This window comes from Saprolegnia diclina (assembly GCF_000281045.1).
Source record: "Saprolegnia diclina VS20 unplaced genomic scaffold supercont1.16, whole genome shotgun sequence".
Classification (NCBI taxonomy): Eukaryota; Oomycota; class Saprolegniomycetes; order Saprolegniales; family Saprolegniaceae; genus Saprolegnia; species Saprolegnia diclina.
This window is the reverse complement of record NW_008246083.1, coordinates 227,219-245,740: the sequence shown is the minus strand read 5'-3', so window position 1 is coordinate 245,740 and position 18,522 is coordinate 227,219. Positions and strand designations below refer to the sequence as shown.

The window sequence follows — 18,522 nt, the reverse complement described above, 5'->3', positions numbered from 1 at the left end:
AGCTCGCGCTGAGGCCGAGGCCCAAGCTCGTGCCCAGGCTGAAGCGCTGGTCCGTGCACAAGCAGAAGCACAGGCCCGCGCCGAGGCTGCAGCTCGCGCCGAAGCGGAGGCCCAAGCGCGTGCGGCTGCCGAAGCTCAAGCTCGCGTTGCTGCCGAAGCAGAGGCCCATGCCCGTGCAGAGGCTGAAGCTCGTGCTGAGGCCCAGGCGCGCACTGAAGAGGAAGCTCGTGCTGAGGCCCAGGCGCGCACCGAAGAGGAAGCGCGTGCGGCTTTGGAAGCGCAGGCATTGGCCGAGGTTCCGGCGACCGCAGGAAGCACGGCCGTGCCGCCGTCGCCGAGCAACGTCTTGGACTTTGGCTTGCGCTCGGACGAAGAGATCGAGTTTGACGACGACGACGCCGACTGGGGCGACATGTAAGAAGAAGCGAATGCAGTGTATTGCGAATATCATAGAAGCCTACTTGAGGCCGAGCATGCGCTGGAGAAAGCCGAGGCCGCCGGCGGCGTCCGACTTGGCCGGGGACGGCTCGAGCGTCGACTGGCGGCGCCCGCCACCGCGGATCGGGCGAATGACGCCGTCGCCGACGACACTGCCCTGGCGGTTGACGTAGACGCTGGCCGCGCGGCGGATCGGGAGCGGCGTCGGCTTCTCTTCCGGGAGGTCGGGCAGCGTGTCCTGGCTCATGTTGCGACGCAGCTCCGCGAGTTGCACATGCAGCGCGCTGAGCTCCTCGAGGTGCTTCTCCGACTGCGCGCGCATGTTGGAGGCCATGAGGCGCGTGTTGGCCTCGAGGCTCTTGATGCGGTCGTCGCGCAGCCCGAGCTTCTGCCGCGCCTCGTTGTGCTCCGACTCGAGCGACGCGTACTTGCGGAGGAGCTGCCGGTGCACGGCCACGAGCTGCTCGAGCTTTTGCTGGATCGAGCGCATGTGCTGCCGCTCCCGCGCCGACATGCCGGTCGCTGCCGTCGAAATCGCTTGCTGGCTTGTTTGCACCGACTGCAGCTGGTTGGCGAGCTCTTGGATCTAGACAAGGTGTGCAGCTACTGTCTCGTCCTCGAGTGTGCGTACCTGGTTGGTGAGGAGGCGGCGCTCGTCTGTAAAGCGCTGGATCTCTTTTTGCGCCTGCGTCTGGTGCGTCATGAGCTCCTCTTGCGCGGCCTTGAGGTCCGACTCGAGCCGCAACACGCGGGCTTCCTTCTCCTCGTCAATCTCGAACCGAATCGTGCTCGCGCCAAGGTTGCGGGGTGGCGTCGTCGGCGCCGGCGGTGGCAATGGCGCGGCGAGGGCCGCGTTGGTGGTCGCCACGAGGTCGTCGTCGCTCGCACTGGTCGCGCGCTGGTCGCTCTCGGCCGCGAGCCGGTCGTTTTCTTGCTGGAGGGTTGTCACGTGGAGCTTGATCTCGTCGTTCTCAAACTGGAGCTTGTCGAGCTCGAGCTTGAGGTGGCTCAGCTCTTCGAGGAGGTGTCGCGAGCTGTGGTCGTCGCGCGGGCGCTCGAACGACTCCTTTTGCGTCTTGAGCTCTTCGACTTCGAGCTGCGACTCGTTCAAGACGCTGGTGAGCGACCGAATCTCGTCGCCGCGGCGCTGCGACTCTTGCTTCTCTTCGCCGAGCTGCTCTTCCAGCTGCACCACGCGCTCCTAAAACGCAGTGAGGGCGAGCGGCAAACCGAGGTCAAATGCGTACTTGGAGCTTCTCGAGGGCCGAGACGGCCGCGACTTCGGCGACTGCCGCGTCCGTCGTCGTCGCGCTGAGCTGCTGCTGCTTGAGCTTGGTTTCGAGCACGAGGATGTAGTTTTGCTGCATCGTCATGGCCTTCTCGGCCTTGGCGAGCAGCTGCTTGTACTCCTCGGCGCTCTTTTCGGCGTTGACGACGGCCTTGTTCTTGATGCTCTTGGCGCGGTTCCCAAAGCGCAGCGTCGAGAGCGTCTCGGGCGCGTTGTAGCTGCTCGGCGACACGTTGATGATGAGCGCCGTCCGCGAGTTGCCGCCGAGCGACTCTTGCAGCACGCGCGTGAGCTTACCTACGACACATTCGACAGTCGACATCAACGGAGCAAGCCTACTGTCGCGGTACGGCACAAACGTCACGTTGGCCGTAGTGAGGGCGTTGATGACCATCCCGAGCGCCGAGAGCGACTTGTTGATGGTCTTGGCTTCTTCGAGCTGCTTCCCGGACGCCTGCGTCTTGCGCACCATCTCCGAGCCGGCCAAGTCGACCAGATACAGCTTGCCTTCATGCATTGGATGAGCCCACGAGACGTGCCTTGGAGGGATACGTACCGACTTTGGTCGAGTTGGTCTCGAGGTTGCGCTGGTACAAGGTCACCATGAAGACCGAGTGCGACCGTGACGAGCCCTCGTTCATGCCCGTGGCCGCGACCGCACGGTTCATCGCACCGCTGCGCATGGTCGTGAGGAGCTCGTCGTCGCTCGTGACGCAGAGCTCGGTGACGCCATCGACGTAAATGCCCTTCTCGGTGTCTTCGCGCACTTGGAGGTTGATCTTGGTCTTGTACGGGTCGAGGAGATCGCGGATGCGCTCCATGTAGATCTCAATGTAGCTCACTTTGACGACAAACTCCATGTTCTCGTCGGCGTCCATGAGGCGCGCAAAGAGCTCGGTCGCCGTGCGCGGAATGATGCCCCGTAGGCCCGGGTCGTCGATCGACGCGCCTTCCATGGTGAACGTTTTGCCGGACGAGGTTTGGCCGTACGCAAAAATAGTCGCGTTGTAGCCCTCGAGGACGTCGGCGACGACGGGCTTGGCGACGGCCTCAAAGACCTCTTTCTGCGTCGAGTCTTCGCCAAAGACGTTGTCGAACGTGAACGAGTTGGGCGGCCCGCCGGCCTCCATGGCCTTGTCGTCCGGGTACACGTGCACGAGGCTCGGGCTTGCGACCTTGACGCAGCGCTGGCCGTTGTTGCCGCGCGCGATCTCGCTCGCGTTCGGCGGGCGCACGCGGACTACGACGCGCACGTCGCCCATCCTCGTTATCTGTTGTGATGAAACAACTCAGTTCGTATTTTTGGCCCAGCGCCTGCCAGCCGCAAATTTTATTCCCGTCGCATACAAAACCCGTATCATTATATTGCGCAGGGCCCAAACCGACCGGCCGACGTGGCAGCGCCGACGACGATGGCGGCGACGTCCACGGTGGCATGGCCGGCGCCGCCGGCAGAGGGCTGGCGACCGGCGGCGTCTAGCCTGGCAAGCGCCGCGGCTGCGCGAGCATGTCGAGTCGAAGGGCCCTGAAGAGGATAAGACGTTCCTGTGGCTTCCGATTGGCCTCTGCGAGGGGATCAGGCCAGTCCGAACGCCGGCGCCCACTTCGCCGGCGGGAACGGCAGCCTTGGCTCACGCAAAGTACTCGCAAACGCGCTGGATACAACACAGATACACTACGCCTACGCGTCTCTCGTCTCCAAGATCGGGCGACGACGAGAACGCATGCGCGCAATCTCCCATAGCTCAATGTCCTCGACATGGTAGCTCGGGTGCTGCTCCGTGAGCGGGATCGTGCGTAGCTCAAGACCAACAGTATCGAGGAGGGCGCAGAAGCGCGCCTTGGGGTCGAACGCGGGAAAGTACCGGTACTCGAACGAGATGAGGACGCGCGTCCACGGGCCGCAGAGGAGGTCGATGGCCGATACGAGCGGTTCGATCGGGTACAGCTTGGGCAAGATGCAGTCGGAAATGAGCACGAGGTCGACCGGCGTCGCGAGCGGCCCGACGAGCGGCTTTCCCCAGTCGTACTCGCAGAGCTCGACCGACACGTTGTTCAAAGCCGCGTTCTCGCGCATGAGAAACTGCACTTGGGCCTGGTCCGTCAAGACGACGCGGCCACCGAGCATGGCGGCCGCCAGCCCCACGGCGCCCGTGCCGCAGCCTAATGCCTGTCATTTTCAGACAAGAATGTATACAGCACATCATGCGCGGAACGTACCTAGCTCGACGACGCGCTTGCAGCCGAGGTGCCCATACCGATGCACGAGGTACTGGAGGAGCACGACCGCGGCCGGCCAGACCGTGAGCCCGGTCCCGAGGCCCGTTGTCTCGCCGTTCGGTAGCTGCTTGATGCGCAGCGTCCGCGCGCCGTTCAGGGGCACGGCGAACTCGGCCTGGTTGATGTACTTGTCGCGCCACGAGAGTGACCGCATGACGGGCCCGAGCTTGGGCGACCCGCCGCGCACGTGGGCGTCGGTGGCACCGCCCCGGATCACGTCGAGGATGTTCATGTGGCTGTGGTGCGATTGTGGCCGCATAGACGTCGGGCATATCCGGACTCGAAAGATCGCGTCGACGCCGCGCGTTGTTGCGCTCGGCCATCGACGGCGGCTCCAGCCATGGAAGGCTAAAATAACGCCCGAGGCGGCCGCTCCTCCTCCGCGACGCGGCCATTGCGCTGCAAAAACGTGGACGCGGAGGATGGCCTCGCTGCGTCTGGGATGATGGGCTGGCGACCGCTTGTAATTGTATGCAGATGCGCCATTGCCAAGCTAGCTACACAAGCATGCGACGACGGCCACGGCAGAGCACGAGGTGCGCTTCGTTCGTGTACGATGCCAACAACGTCCGACGTCGAGCGAGCGGGCGCAAGACCGGAACCATGCGTGGCCCACTGTGCTCAGCCGTCGCCAACTGCGTCATGATAGCGTCGGGAAAGGGGATGATGTCGCAGGAACGACGGTCCCACGGTGCAGTAGCTGCATGGATGGACCGACAAATCATCGTGCGAGCGAAGGATCTCGGATCGCTGCTTGTCCGGGGACGCAAGAAGTAGCTACACATCCTTTGCGACCGTGAGGGTGGTAGAATTTGGTACAAAGCTGGTCGGCGAAGCTTCTTCTCCGACCCTCGGCAAGCTCGCCGCTCCTCGTTGAAGACGAGAATTTCGAATCTCGTGGAGAGCGTGGTCGCTGGCCTCCCTTCGTTGGCGTTGGCGTCTGGTGCTGTTTACTATGATGCGCCTTCGGACAGCTGGTGGCGCCACGTCATAATTTTGCGTAAATTTGCAGGAATTTTGACCGAATTTCCCAGTCGCCTTGTCGTCGTCCAACGCGCCACATGGTGTGTGCTCGTCGAAGCTGCACGAGGACGTGGGCAACCGAGTCAATGCCATCGGAGCAAGAAGAGGTCGACTCGTTGGGCAACAATAGTGTATAAGAATCATAAATAAGAACGGTGTCGTGGCTTAGATCCACGTGCCGACGGGGATGCCGTCAATGTCGACGAGCGACATCATGGGGTCGAAGAAGGCTTCGTGGCTGAAGACGTCGTCGTGCAGCTCGAACGTGTGCATCGGTGTCGGCTTGCCGAGGAAGATTTCCATGAGCATCTCGTCCGACTCGGTCACGTCCATCATGGGCTTCCACTCGTAGCTCGGCATCACGGGCGTCGCTTCGTCCTTGATGACGGGCATGAGGCTCATAAAGGTTTGCGCGGCTTTGGTCGTCGGCGGCGGTGTCGTCGGCGGCGTCATATCGATGCGCTCCTTGAGCGAAAAGCCCGCGGCCTGGAGGCGGCTGTGGCGGAAGCAAAAGCCGCCGTTGCGCGCGTGCGCTTCGCAGGCCTCAATGCGGCAGCGCCGGCCGCCGCCGTGGCGCACGCACTTTTGGCGGGCGTGGGCGACCTTGGTGCAGCCCTCTTCGGTGCACATCTTCTTGGAGGTCGACGCGCCGTGGCGCGAGCAGTAGTTGCCAATGCGCGCGTTGCCCGTGCAGCCCGAGTGGATGCAGGGCTTCTTGCCGCCGTGGCGCACGCAGAGGTTGCGGGCAAAGACCTGGTTGTGGCACGTGGACGAGCCCGTGCACTTGGCGCGGTTCTTGTGGAACTCGCACTTCCATGACCCGTGCATGACGCTGTTGGTGCAGCCATTGAAGAAGCACTCGGTGGTGGCCGTCGTCGTCGAAGTCGCTTGGCTCATGAGTGGCAAGAAGCGCGAAAGTTGAATTGTGAGCCTCTTGCGCATCTTGCAGCGATCCGCCAGCTGCCATTTGACGAGGCGAATTCCCGCCGGCCAACAAAAGACACTTGGGGTTCGTATACCCAACTGTCCCACCCTCATGACTTGGCATTTGTATGCTTCGCACTGGCAGCTGTTGCGAAGGTTGTGCACAGTGGGCGCTAAAATGTTTCAACAGCTTGTTGTGACCAGAAGATCCAGTGCTGACGCGCGTCGATGGACGCTCGATGTGTTGTTGTTCTCGGTCGCCGCTCCTGCTGCTACGTAGTCTGTTGTTGTCTCGCCTGTATGAAATCGATGAGCGATGAGCTCATACGATGCTGCTGTGGATGCTCTTGTCCGGCGTGAATTACCCTTGGTCACTACACAGTACGCTGCTGACATGGACGTGCGTGGGAGATGATGGCCTTTCCCTTTGCATAGCAGGTTCAAGCAATTGCGGTTGCAGTGCCGACGGCCTCCAAGCTCGTTTTTGCATTTTGCAGGCAGTCGCGCAAAGAGTAGAGTATCGTTTCGCTGGATAGCTTGTCGGATCGCTCGGCTGGATAGCTCGGGCTATAGGCCAGAAATCCAATCGCAAATCCATTCGACGGCAAATAAATAGCAACAACCAAACATGGGTATTCGAAGCCATCTGGCGCGGTTGTATGCATACAAACACCAAGAGAAACGACGCTTTCCAACCCGACCAGCACTCGCCAATTGTTAAAAAATGGTAAAACGACAGCCGCCTGCAGTGGGGTCGTCAGAACGCTGCGTGGCGTGAATGATGCACGTTCGCAATAGTTGTTGCTCAATAAAGCCGCGTTGTTATAACCCACTGCGTAATGCCTCACTTGCCGCATTTCAACAAATCCACCGAGGCGCGTCATTACTCGGTCCGACGATCCCATGCGACGCTCCATGTTCCTCATCGCCATTGAATCCAAGCTGCAAGCTCAAGCTGCATGGCGGGACACTGCCATGTGAATCATCCATCGGGTCGGTGCACTGGACAACTTGCTGTCCTGGCTCCTTGCTGTTTCGATGCTCATCACACGCCGGTGCTTCGAACCCAGCTGGTCCTCGGCTTCGATCGCTGCACGCGGTTGAAGGTGCTTGTCGCATCCTTTTAACCCTGCTTGCGGCTGTCGACCTCCGTGCTGCTGCAGCAACAAAGTAAGTCGCCTCTCGAGAGCCGCCTGTCTACAGCAACCAATCGTGTCGAAAGCAACACCGTCTGGAGGAGCTCTCTGGAGGGATCCAGGTCGCCCTTCGCATCGTTGTTGTTGAAGTTGGTGCGTCTATCTGGTATTATCATAGGAAGTGGACGAGGACCTTCAAGGAGGGACGTCATATCGGGTGGCGCGTGTCCAAGCTCGTCATCCTTCCGCTCTACATACCAATCCGTTCGAATCTGGGCAATCGCATTTTTGGTTGGATTTTTCGATTTTTACCCAATAGATTGACGAGCTGCTTCACGTGGCGCCATGCCAGAGTCCTAATTCCCTGATCTCTCGATGACGATGGTGGCTGTGTAAAGAGCCTCCCATGAGTCTCCCCTTTAGCTCGGCGGTTTCTCACATGCAGTTTGTCACTCGCCGCGTTGTCGTTGAGCTTGCAGTCGTTGAAGTGCATCGATTCGATTGCTGAACTGTTTTGGATGGCAGCCTTTCGACTTGAGGCATGTTGCGGCAGCGGTGAAGCTTGCTGTTGCGAAGCTGGTAGTGTTAAAGGCGCGCTTGGTTTTGAGCGCGGCCCAAAGGGTGCCTCTCGGTGAAAGTCGACGTCCAAGAGGCTGCTTGGCCTCGTGCCAGAATGTCTCGAGCTGCCAGCGATGCTGGGGACTCTGGAACTTACGGGAGCGCTGGTGTGGTGGCGCGATCGCAAACAGCGCTTTGTTGATACCGTTTACGTGCCGCCAATGATGCAAAGATAGCATGGTTAGCGTCCGCTCAAGTCGCTCGACGAGCGTAGGAAGACGGCCCCGATCGCGTTGACAACGTCGCTGCGACGCAAAAGGTGGCTGCGCGTCTCGAGCGCACCTCAGACACACTAGACGCGTAGTTTGTCGCTCAGAACTTATAGCCCAGCCGAGTAGGAATTGCGAAGGCTTTCCGCTCTATTCCGTCCATATAAAGTTGGGAGAGCGCGTGATGTAGTCGGGCGGGACTGTACTCGGTGGCAGTAGCTACCGTGACGTGGTGGTCCTCAGGCAGCATTTCAAGGAGGTACTTTGGCGGCTCGGTAAAGCCAATGCGCCGCTGAGGGAGCCCTGGCGCAGCGTCGTTATCGAGTAGCGGCGCTTGACAGGCGTGGTTGAGGCTTGGGGCAATCGCACTTTGCATCGTCCAAGTCGCTCTTTGTACGCATCTTGGATTCACTATCGACCACAAGCGTACTTAACGGGCGCAAAGAACTTCTCCGAATCGGCGGCAAATCATTTCGGATTGAACGGTCGACGACGAAGCAAGAAGATGATGATGCGTGCATTGCAGCGGGTGCTCCGGCCAGCGTCGGTGCGTGGTCTTAGCACGACGGCGGAAGAGAAGATGGCGACGTCCTTGCGCCAGGCGCTGAGCGCGACGCACGTCAAGGTCGACGACATCTCGGGCGGCTGTGGCTCCATGTACAAGATCGAGGTCGCGTCGCCGACGTTCGAGGGCAAGAACCGCGTCGCGCAGCACCGCCTCGTGAACGAAGTGCTCAAGGAAGAGATCGGTGGCATGCACGGCCTGACGCTTAAGACGTACACGCCGGCCCAGTTTGAGCAGCTCCCCAAGTAGAGGTATGCTACATGTCTAGAGCCGCTATTCGTACTACGTAACCAAAGAAAGGAACATACATCTGCGTGTTGATCTGATCGTCTAGCTACATCTACGACGACGCCCACTTGGCGATACCCGCGTTGTTGATGACGCAGATGTGGTCCAAGTCCCGGAAGATCTCGTTGTAGTCGAGGCAGCAGCCAATGACAAACTTGTCCGGGATCGAAAAGCCCACAAAGTCGGCGAGGAAGCCGCACGACTCAGGGTTGCGCTTCTCCAAGAGGCTCGAGACCTTGATCGAGGCCGGCTCGGACGCCGAGAGGTACGGCACGAGCTTGGCCATGGTCTTGCCCGTGTCAATGATGTCTTCGACCAGCAACAAGTGCTTGCCCTTGAACTTAGCAATGTCGGCGCCGCTCACTTGGACGTTGCCCGTCGACTGGAGGCCGTCGTATGACTTGACTTTGATGAAGTCAAACGTGAACGGGACGTAGTCGCACGTGTTGTACTTGTGGAACAGGCGCAGCTTCTCGATGAGCGCGTGGAAGAAGGCGGCGCCGCCCTTGAGCACGCAGAGCAGGTGAATCGTCTGGCCCTGGTACGCATGGCGGATGTCCTGCGCAAGCTTCTCGATGCGGTCGTTGATCAAGCCTTGCGGGATCAAGACGCTGTCCACGTACGGCTACACATAGACGCCATCAACCTCGCGCTCCTTGCTCGCATGCGTACGAGGTAGTGGGCCGGCACGAGGAAGTGTTCCTTGGGGTACGAAGCGTTGTCGTCGAGGTAGATGGGCTCTTGTCTCTACGTCAAGCGTCAGCGCCCATGCGCCGCCATCACGTCGCCTACCACCATGGTCCGAGGGGCAAAAAAGATTATGAAACATTTCGAGTGGCCGCTTGCCTTGTCCGGATACATATCTTTCCGGATAACCCACGCCGTGTCTTTTATCCGTTCCGAAATGTTCTTTTATTCAGCCACCCACGTTCAAGACGAGCAACAGCAGTAGCTTCCTTCCTGCCCGATGGAGAAGACGGTGAAGATGACGGTGAAGATGACGGTGATGATGACGGTGGAGACGACAGTGAAAATGACGGTGGAGAGAGGTGGTGGAGAGGACAGTGGAGATGGCGTGGCGATGGCGTGTCGCTGCGTTCGATGCTCATCCTCCGCTTCTGTACTGCAACCGTCTGCGCGCGGATGCTTGTCCATTGTAGGTGAGGATGACGCATGCAGCAGTCGAACGACTGGCCGCGTCGGCCATGCCACATCGCATGCATGTCCAAAAGCATTCGGTCCATTCAAAATACACGTAGCCTACGACGTGCGCATCGTGCGCCGGCAGCGGTACGAGCAGTAGCCAAAGCCAAAGAGGATGAGGAACATGACGAGGCCAAAGACGACCCAGCCGTACGGCGACGGGAGCATGTTGAGCAGCGTCTACAGGCAGCAGCTCGATGAGACCTCCGATGCAGCACGCGTACATACCAAGAGGACGTTGATCATGGGGCCGGCAAAGACGAGGAACGCAATCACGAGCGCGCAAATGACAAAGCTCGAGCAGGCCGCGTACGCCTTGGGGCCCATGAGCGACTCGAGCAAGTGCAGCGGGTTGAAGAGCGCGCTAGCCACATTCGTCATGGATGACACAAAGTAGCGACGACGTACTTGAGATGCAAGCGGTCGGCGGGCTCGGCGAGCGTCGGGAAGCTGTTGGGCTCGCTGCGCCCGAGGCCGGCGGCGCGGAGGTCGGCCACATGCTTGGGAATGATCTCGATCGCGAGAAGGATCTTGCCGGCCTCGACGCGGTCGCCCGTGTGCGGGTCCCGCGTCGTGCACGTGAGCCAGCTGGCGTCGTCCGGGTCTTCGCCCATGCCCATGCGCGTCTTGAGCGCCTTGACCATCATCTCGACGCCTTCCTTCTTGTCGTTCTTCTTCCCGCGCTTCGAGTCGGACTTGGAGAGCGGCGGCGGCGGCAAGAGCGCCTCGCTCTCGCCCCGTTCGAGGTCGTCGAGATCTACACACGTCCAAGGATGAGCAAGGACGAGGAAGGAACGAAATAGCGCACCGGTCGCGACCGTGGCCGTGGGGCTCGCGACGCGGACGTTGGTCGGGCTCTTGGTCGGCCGCGGGTTGGACTTGATCGGCTTGGGCTTGGCGTACACGTTGACAATCTCCTTGGTCTTGTACGCCTTCTTGAGGTGCTCCGAGAGGTTGATGATCGTGTCCGAGAGGCAGTCGTCGTACAGGACGTCCTTGTCCCACATCTGGAGATGCAAGTGGCCCTTCTCGAGCTCGTTGCTCGCGTCGATCGGAAGTGCAATGTCAAACTTCATGCGCCAGTTGAAGCTCGCCTTGCCGTCTTTGGCGCGCCAATGAATGTCGGTCTTCTGCGCCTTGTTGTCGTACGACTGCAGCCACGCCTTGATGAAGAGGTCGCTCAAGCCCGAGAATTCGTCGCCCGGCGTCACGTCCTTGGTCTTGTAGATGACGACGCGCACCTCAAAATGCTCAATAGGCGGCAGCTTGATGTCGACGGGCGGCGACAAGGTCGCTTGCGCCGGCGTCAGAATGTCCATCCAGAGCCGCACCGAGCCCTGCGCGCAGACACTCGAGGGCGCGTAGAGCTGACGCGTCTCGATCGGCTTGAACGTCCCCTCGGCCGTGTTGCCGAGCGTCTGCCACCGGTCGTCAAACCACCGGTCCTCGAGGTCGATGCACGTGGCGCCAATGAAATCGTCGCCGCCGACCGAAAAGAGGTCGTAGTCCCAGCACTCGAGCGAGAGCGTCGAGGCCCCCGGGAGGTTGACCTTGAACTCGTACACCGAGTGGAACTTGGGTTCGAGCGTCGCAGTGTGGTGGTGCGACCGGTCGCTCACAATCTCCTTCGAGCCGACCTTGAGCCGCAAGTACGGGTCCGACTTGCCGTTCGGGTCCTTGGGCTGGAGCGCGAACGCGTCGAGGACGTAGATGCGCACCACGTACGGCTGCGGGTTGAGCAGCATTTCCAGGTCAAAGAGCGGCGCGTCCGACCGGCTGTTGAGGATGCGGATGAGCCCCTTGAACTTGCCGACAGCCCGGTACGTGCTCTTGCCGACGCCAAACGTTTGGCCGCGGTAGACGTTGTAGACTTCGAACGGCGTCGTCTCGAGCGTCGCCTCGATCGTGTCGGCCATGAGCTCGCGGTGCTTGAGGTACGGCGGCGTGTCTTCGTCGTCTTCATCCATTTCGTCCATCGTAGGCATGATGGCACCGACACCCGCACCGGACGAGCTTCCTTCCGGCGTCCGAGGCACGATCTCGCCGTCGACGTGCGGGTTGCCGACCACATGGTGCGTCGACGCACCGGGCGCCACGTACGCTTCGTTGGGCCGGCCGTTCGAGAACGGGAGCTTGGTCGCGAGATCGATGGACGCCGTGCCGAGAAGCGGCTTGACAAAACCACCGAGGAGCGTGTCGTAGACGCTGAGGTTCAAGCGCGGCGCGTACCGCGCGTCTTCCGGCACCGAAATCGGAATCACAATACGCTCGAGGTAGTTGGGGTCGTGCGGCGACGGCTTGGCACTCGGCGCCGTGAGCTTGGGTCGGTTCGTCGACGTGACCTCGCCAATCTCAAACTGCAGGTACGGCATGTGCAGTGGCGTGAAGCCCGCGGGCGTGAGCTGGCGCATGCCGACGCAAATGATCTCGAGAAATTTCTCCTGCATCTTGGGGCGAATCGACGCGGGCGGCGCGATCACTTGGTCGGGCATGTCCTTGACGATGAGCATGCACGAGAGAAGGAGCGCGCCCTCGACGTCACCAGGTGTCTGGAGCCCCAGTGGGTACCACTCGGGCACGGGCACGGTGTAGCCGGCCTCGTAGTCGCTGGCCTCCATGACGCGCACATCTACCACCAACCATTATTCGACTAAACATCGCCGAGGTGGCAACGCACCTTGGAGCGGAATCGAAACACCGCCGACAAAGTCATCGGCGTCCCAACGGTCCCAGTCGTACACCTGCAAGGCAATGCGCGGCTGGTGGTCGCGGTCCTACTCGGTCATGATGAGACACGTGCTGGAAGCGTCACGGTGACATACCACGGGCACGTTGACGTCAAACACCATGGTCTCGTAGTACATCGGGTCGCGCGTCCGGTTCTTGCGCGAGCTCTTGTTGCCGACGCCGCTGCACGTGACAGCGACGTACGGGTCGAGGAGGCCGTTCGAGTCGGCGGACGGGAGCCCGCGGCCTTGGAAGAGGTGCACGAGAAGCGTGTACGACGCCGACGGCATCTTGGCCGACACTACCTCCTTCCACGACTCGGGCACGTCCTTGGACGTCGTTTCGGCGAGGCCAAGGCGCAGAAGAAGGTTGCCCGGGTGTTGGTAGTCCTGAAGCTCGTTGAGGACGTCGTCTTCGCTGAGGCTGATCCACTTGGCTTTGGGCACCGTCTCGTCGCTCGGGAGCAGCAGCTCGGCGGCCTTGAAGCGCGCGTAGCAAACGTTGCGCGCGTCCGCACCGGTGGCGCCCGCCACAAGGTACACAAACACATCGGGGCACTGGCGCAAGTCGGACGGGAGCGCGAGGCTCGGCGCCTGCATGAACTGGTTCCAGCTGCACATGCCCTTGACGTTGGCGACGCGGTTGTACCACAGTGTTGTGCTGCCGATCGCAATGCGCACGCTCATCTTGGAGAAGGAGCCCCAGTGCACCTTGCTCGTAAAGCCCGGGATCTCCGACCCCGAGAGAAGCAGCGCGCGGAGACAGTACGTCTTGGTAGGCGGCTGCGGCATCTTGGTGAGGAGGTTGCGCGTATGCGGCACGTCGAGCGTGTTCTTGACGTCCGACTCGACGCGAAACGAGAGCAAGAGGCGGCCGCGGAAGGTCGACGCGGTCTCCGGGTGCTTGCCCATAAACGCTTTGGCCGTCGAGTTGAACTTGAGAAACGTCGAGTCTTCCGGCGTCCCATACAAGTTGGTCCAAAGGTTCTGGAAGAGCCTATGCATACTGGCGTCATGCACAGGATACACCTTGCATTGCGTACGTCGGGTGGTCCTTGATCTGGTTAAAGTTGAACGGCGAGGCATGCGCGACGAGCTCATCGGCGACACGGTCCCAGTCCCAGACGCTAATCGCGATGCGGTTCGACATGCACGGCAAGAGCACGGGAAACCACAGCTCCTGCGAAAGACTGAGCGAGGCTCGATCCCAAGCCTTTGTGTACCTGCTGGAAGTCGACGTCCGAGCCGCGCGTCGACACCTTGCGCGTCTCGACGGGCTTTTCACCAGCGAACGCCACGCGGACGTACGCGTCGATACCGCCGCCCGACATGATGCCTGTGCCACATGACATCGCTGAGTCGTCCCTATGTGATACGTACCCTTGTCCATGTTGGGAAGTCCCTCGGCGCGGTGGACCGTCACCACGAGGAAGTGCAATGTCTGCGACACTCGCGGCGGCATGATCACCATCTCCGAGTCGTCCTTGATCTCCTATATGCACACGAACGATGTAGGTTGCCGCAAGCTCGTATGACGTACCTTGGGGTCGTGGATCGGGATGGTGTCGCCAGGGCCAAGCACAGCAATCGAGAGCCTAGTCACAACAGTGATATCATGAGTATCAAGAAGGTATCAAGTGCCGAAGCGACGACGTACAAGAGGTAGCCCTGCACGCCCTGCTCGCTGTCGCCCGCGCTCTTGACGAGTGCGACCCATTGACGGTACATCTCGTGGTTCTTCATGTAGTAAATGTACGGAATGTCGATGCGGAAGAACCCAATCTTGTCGGACGAGAACGGCCCGTCGGCGTCCTTGACGGTCACTTCGATCGACGCGCTCTCAATGTCGTCCTTGTCGACGTTCTTGAGGTTGAAAAAGAGAAGCGTGTCAAAGACGCACGAGAGCTGGTTGGGCTTGACGGCCGTGTGCTGCTCCTGGCCCATGCACTCGACAAACACCACTGGGTCCGCCGACCCGTTGGCATCCTGCGGCACCAAGTCGCGCACTTCAATGATGCGCACCTACGGTCCACCACAATCTGGTACGCGTCCACACGAGATATGTGGTCACAGTACCTGGATCTGGTAGTCGCCCGACTTGAACTGGATTTTCTGGAGCTCTTCGAGCATCTTCTTTTCTTCTTCGTCGCGCTTGGCCTTCTCCTCGGTCGACTCGCGCTCGGCGAGCTTGGCGTCCTCTTCGTTGTTCGCGCCGCTCTCTTCGTCGTCTTCGGCCGACGCATAGACGTCCGTGTCGGCCTCGCCCTGCACGAGCGTCGCGTAGTCGCACTCGAGCGTGCACGCCTCGATCGCGAGGTGGACCTTGCCAAAGCCGTAGTCGAGCGGGTCTTCCTCGTCGAGGCTCGCGCGCACTGGGTTCTTGGTGTCGGGCCCGAGGCCAAACCACATGTCCTTCTTGGCGCTGCCGTGCTTTTGGACCCACTCGCGCACGTCGATGGCGAGGAGCCCCATAAAGTCGTTCGAGAGCACGTCCTCGTCTTCGACGCGCAGCGACAGGACCGTGTTGGCGTACTTGGTCTTGGGGTCGAGCGGGAAGTAGAACTTTTCGCGCCATTTCGGCACGAGCGTCTTCTTCATGACCTTGGTCTTGAACGGCTTGGCCGTGCCGATGCGAAGAAGCGCGAACGGGTCGCTCGTGCCCGCCTGCGCGTCGCCATCGCACGCCTTGAGGCCTGCGCCTTCCAAGACACTCACAGCAAGAAAGTTGTACGTCCAGGGCGCGGGCGCTGCGGACGCGCTCGTGGGCGGCGAAGCCTCCTCGTCGTCCCCGTTACTCGACGATGGCGGAATCGGGAGCTCGCGCGTCGACGTCTCTGACCAAATGTTTTGGACGTCGGACGGCGGCGCACCGTCCGCACCTTGCGTCGGGTCGTAGAAGATCTCGACCGCGATCTCGCCCGACGCGTCCCCCTTCATTGACGCGTGCTTCTCGAGAGGCAGCACCAGTTTGTTCTACGAAGAAGATGTGTATAGGCTGGGATACCATCGGCGATGGGTACCCATTCGTTGGGCGTGAGCGACGGGACATGGACTTCGGCGCCGCCGAGGTCGACGCTGGGCGTGAGCGTGTTGTAGTCTTTGACGCGGAACGAGATGCACGCATCCTCGGCGAGGCAGACCGCTTCGCCGAACCGGAACTCCTCGTGCCACGTTGGGTTGACGGTCCCGGACTGGATCTTGGTCTTGCACGTCTCGGCACCACACGTCAAGCGGACGTCTACCAAGCGCATGAGCGTCATGTTCCTCCTCGTCCTCATGCGTACATGGGTCGCTCGACGCGGCGCCGATGAACTTCTTGTCGACCGCGAGGAGCTTCTTCCCCGAGACGACCTTGACGCGGAGCAGTGGCATCGTGGGCGCAACTTCGAAAATGTTGCGATCTGGCGCAGCCATTTCGAACGTCGCCGCTGATTGGCCAAAAAGCTACAATCAGAGCAGCTTCAAGGCGCCTTGCGACCGCGGGAGCCAATCAGCGATGCCAGCGTTCAACCACAGTGATATCAGCTGCCCATCGCGTGGGCTTGCACGACGCTGACTGCATGATACGACGGAATGCGTCGAGCGCAGCTGGGGACATGCTGGTGGTCGAAGCGCTGCGTTTGTCTTGACGACGCTAGCTTCTTGCACAGAGACGTCCGAGGAAGCTGCACCCATTTCTTGCTCGAGCCGACGATGACGTCGCTGGAGTCAAGGGTATCTCTTATTTACCCTTGCTGTACTCGCCGCGACTGTGGAGAACACGTGCAGTCATTTCAATGTCTACCTGCTCTCAAGCATCAACGTACAAAAGGAACGAGGAGGCCGTATTTGCCGCTTCACCGAAGCTACGAGTGGGCCGAGGACGCATCGTTGCCCAAGGTGTCGAGCGCTCTACCCACTCAGTCGAGTCTAGTACAGAATGCAATGCTTTGACCACAGAGTCGTCGATCGCTGGATCGCTTAACACAGTGGATGAAGTTCCAGGTTGTCCATGGTCTGGCGCTTGGCGGTTACTCGTACCGGAAGCCGCCGTCGTCCACTCCGTCGTCCACATTGCAGTTGGGAAGGGAAACACGCTGACATACTGCATGCAAACGTGCAGTCCCAAGAACATGCGGGCTTTTTTGTCATCGATGGGCAAAAGGAATGGTCTAGCAGCGCTAGTATAGAGTCTGTACTCGTAGTCGCGTTGGGCTTGGGGGACCTGGGCTTATATTGGTGGTCCACAAAAGGTCGCGCCCTTGAGAAGTTTCGTCCCGAAACGACGCCAGCACAAAAATGGCACGTTGCCCACTTGCCATTTGAAAACACGACAAGCAACCAGCCGGTCCATGAAGCCACGACGCAAGACGTTGCTCGGCCTTGCCTACGTGGCGCTCTCGATGGCCTGCAGTGTCTACTACACTCGCTTGTTATCGCCGCACATGGTCAACGACCTCTACTGGCCGTCGTTTGGCCTCCACGGCGCTCATACGTACCTCTTGGATCTCTACCGTGTGCATCTTTGGACGGCATCGAATGGCTCCATCGACGCGTTTGATGCGTCCAACGCGCTGCTCAAGGACTACGACAAACCATCGACGATGCTCGACGTTCAGCCGTCGTACCCACGGGCGATTCTCTTGAGCGAGCAAACGTCGGTACGAACTGCGGTCGAGGCGATTCGATCGCTGTCCGTCGAGCTCACGTTTAGCCTCTTCACGCAGTATTGCTGGGTCGACGTACAAAAGCGCTGGGAGCTCGGACACACGGCCGCTCGTCAAGCCCGGTGCGCAGCGCAGTATGCCAATAACGCGGCCGTGATCCTCGAGCCGCATCTTCGCATCGTCGAGTGGGCCCACTTCTTGGAGCGGTTCGAGACGGCATTCATGTTTTCCGTCGGCAACGCCGTGGTGGCGTCACCCGGTGGCGTCGACTGGCTAGCGAGCGTCCAAGATGCATTCGTCTCGGTCGAGGACGAAGTCGGCTTTTGGTTGTCGCATGGGTTGACGCACTTTACGTTGCAGTGGGGCAACACGCTAACCATTGGCATCCACGAGACGCTCTCGGTGGTCGACGCGTTTGGTGGAGCGCAACAGCTCTCGATCGCCAGTATGACGCACATGGGGCGAGGTATGACATTCTAGCTCTTTGATTACGTGGCACCAACGTGTGTGCTGTAGGTGCCCTCTGGACAACAGGGATCTTGTATTGGTACCTTTTCGACGATCTCTGGATCTCGGCCATGACGAATGGCAGTCTCGTTCGCAGCGCCAGCAACTTTATGGCCAACAACTCGCTCGGTCCGTCGGTGTCCATGGAAGACATGGCGGGCGTCTACCCGTTCACACCCGCGAGCATCATCGTGCACGACGCCCTCGGACCATTCGTATCGATCGACAGCTTTTACGTCGCACCGCCCGGCTCAATGCAAGCGTTCACGGCAGCGTTTTTACTGGGCACGGCGCTCGTAGCCGATGCCTCGCTCCAGGCCACGTACCATCGGCTTGCGTCTGTACCGTTGGACGCCGTCCCATATTCGTGGAGACAGCTGAATGCAACGTACTTTGGGGGGAGTCCCATGTGCGTCTATGGCGCTGGGTCGGCCTTTGTGCAGCCGCAGTTTTCGTTCGACGACCCGTGCTCGACGCAACGAACGAGCCTACTTCAACTCGACGTGCTGTCCACCGTGTTTGCAATGACCGCCTGGGGTCTGACTCGGCCCCTTCAAGACACGAAGCAGGTTTGCAAAGTCTGCGAATCGACAACGCAGCTCTGCGTCTCGGCTCTCCACGATGCGCACTCGTTCGCCTTGCAGCTGCCGTCAACCATCGCGGCCAGCTTG

General features: G+C 60.4%; 8 protein-coding genes across 9 annotated transcripts in view; 3 read left to right on the top strand and 5 right to left on the bottom strand.

Moving 5' to 3' along the window:
• Window positions 1-454, top strand: part of SDRG_05942 (hypothetical protein) — a gene marked incomplete at its 3' end in the record, with an annotated part of 3,688 nt that extends 3,234 nt beyond the window's left edge. Inside the window, exons 4-5 of one of the 2 annotated variants that reach the window (XM_008611687.1) lie at window positions 14-199; window positions 236-454. In XM_008611687.1, coding sequence (XP_008609909.1) covers window positions 14-199; window positions 236-418 — 369 coding nt within the window. Of the gene's footprint in view, window positions 1-13 lie in introns of both variants that reach the window. The other variant, XM_008611689.1, reaches the window with a different exon arrangement.
• Window positions 455-457: 3 nt separating this feature from the next.
• Window positions 458-2,988, bottom strand: SDRG_05941 (hypothetical protein; the record flags this gene model as incomplete). Its single annotated transcript, XM_008611686.1, has 5 exons — window positions 458-1,024; window positions 1,070-1,639; window positions 1,686-2,023; window positions 2,066-2,233; window positions 2,283-2,988. The coding sequence occupies 5 exons, from the start codon at window positions 2,986-2,988 to the stop codon at window positions 458-460; spliced, it is 2,349 nt and encodes a 782-aa protein (XP_008609908.1).
• Window positions 2,989-3,407: 419 nt separating this feature from the next.
• On the bottom strand, window positions 3,408-4,238 carry SDRG_05940 (hypothetical protein; the record flags this gene model as incomplete). Its single annotated transcript, XM_008611685.1, has 2 exons — window positions 3,408-3,889; window positions 3,947-4,238. The coding sequence occupies 2 exons, from the start codon at window positions 4,236-4,238 to the stop codon at window positions 3,408-3,410; spliced, it is 774 nt and encodes a 257-aa protein (XP_008609907.1).
• Window positions 4,239-5,142: 904 nt separating this feature from the next.
• On the bottom strand, window positions 5,143-5,978 carry SDRG_05939 (hypothetical protein). The gene has a single exon (XM_008611684.1). The coding sequence runs from the start codon at window positions 5,969-5,971 to the stop codon at window positions 5,195-5,197; it is 777 nt and encodes a 258-aa protein (XP_008609906.1). The 5' UTR covers window positions 5,972-5,978; the 3' UTR covers window positions 5,143-5,194.
• A 2,443-nt stretch (window positions 5,979-8,421) lies between these two features.
• SDRG_05938 (hypothetical protein) lies at window positions 8,422-8,730 on the top strand (the record flags this gene model as incomplete). Its single annotated transcript, XM_008611683.1, has 1 exon — window positions 8,422-8,730. The coding sequence occupies one exon, from the start codon at window positions 8,422-8,424 to the stop codon at window positions 8,728-8,730; it is 309 nt and encodes a 102-aa protein (XP_008609905.1).
• Window positions 8,731-8,776: 46 nt separating this feature from the next.
• On the bottom strand, window positions 8,777-9,639 carry SDRG_05937 (hypothetical protein). Its single transcript, XM_008611682.1, has 3 exons — window positions 9,562-9,639; window positions 9,442-9,516; window positions 8,777-9,394 (listed from the first exon to the last, which is right to left on the bottom strand). Exons 1-3 carry the CDS (start codon window positions 9,628-9,630, stop codon window positions 8,822-8,824), a joined length of 717 nt encoding a protein of 238 aa, XP_008609904.1. The 5' UTR covers window positions 9,631-9,639; the 3' UTR covers window positions 8,777-8,821.
• A 348-nt stretch (window positions 9,640-9,987) lies between these two features.
• On the bottom strand, window positions 9,988-16,070 carry SDRG_05936 (hypothetical protein; the record flags this gene model as incomplete). The annotated part of the gene is made up of 14 exons (XM_008611681.1): window positions 9,988-10,152; window positions 10,201-10,336; window positions 10,381-10,729; window positions 10,781-12,601; window positions 12,650-12,746; window positions 12,795-13,695; window positions 13,742-13,878; window positions 13,922-14,034; window positions 14,079-14,190; window positions 14,239-14,293; window positions 14,356-14,720; window positions 14,775-15,671; window positions 15,719-15,936; window positions 15,983-16,070. The coding sequence occupies 14 exons, from the start codon at window positions 16,068-16,070 to the stop codon at window positions 10,030-10,032; spliced, it is 5,412 nt and encodes a 1,803-aa protein (XP_008609903.1). The 3' UTR covers window positions 9,988-10,029.
• Window positions 16,071-17,029: 959 nt separating this feature from the next.
• On the top strand, window positions 17,030-18,232 carry SDRG_05935 (hypothetical protein; the record flags this gene model as incomplete). Its single annotated transcript, XM_008611680.1, has 3 exons — window positions 17,030-17,810; window positions 17,861-18,173; window positions 18,229-18,232. 3 exons carry the CDS (start codon window positions 17,030-17,032, stop codon window positions 18,230-18,232), a joined length of 1,098 nt encoding a protein of 365 aa, XP_008609902.1.
• Window positions 18,233-18,522: the final 290 nt, after the last annotated feature.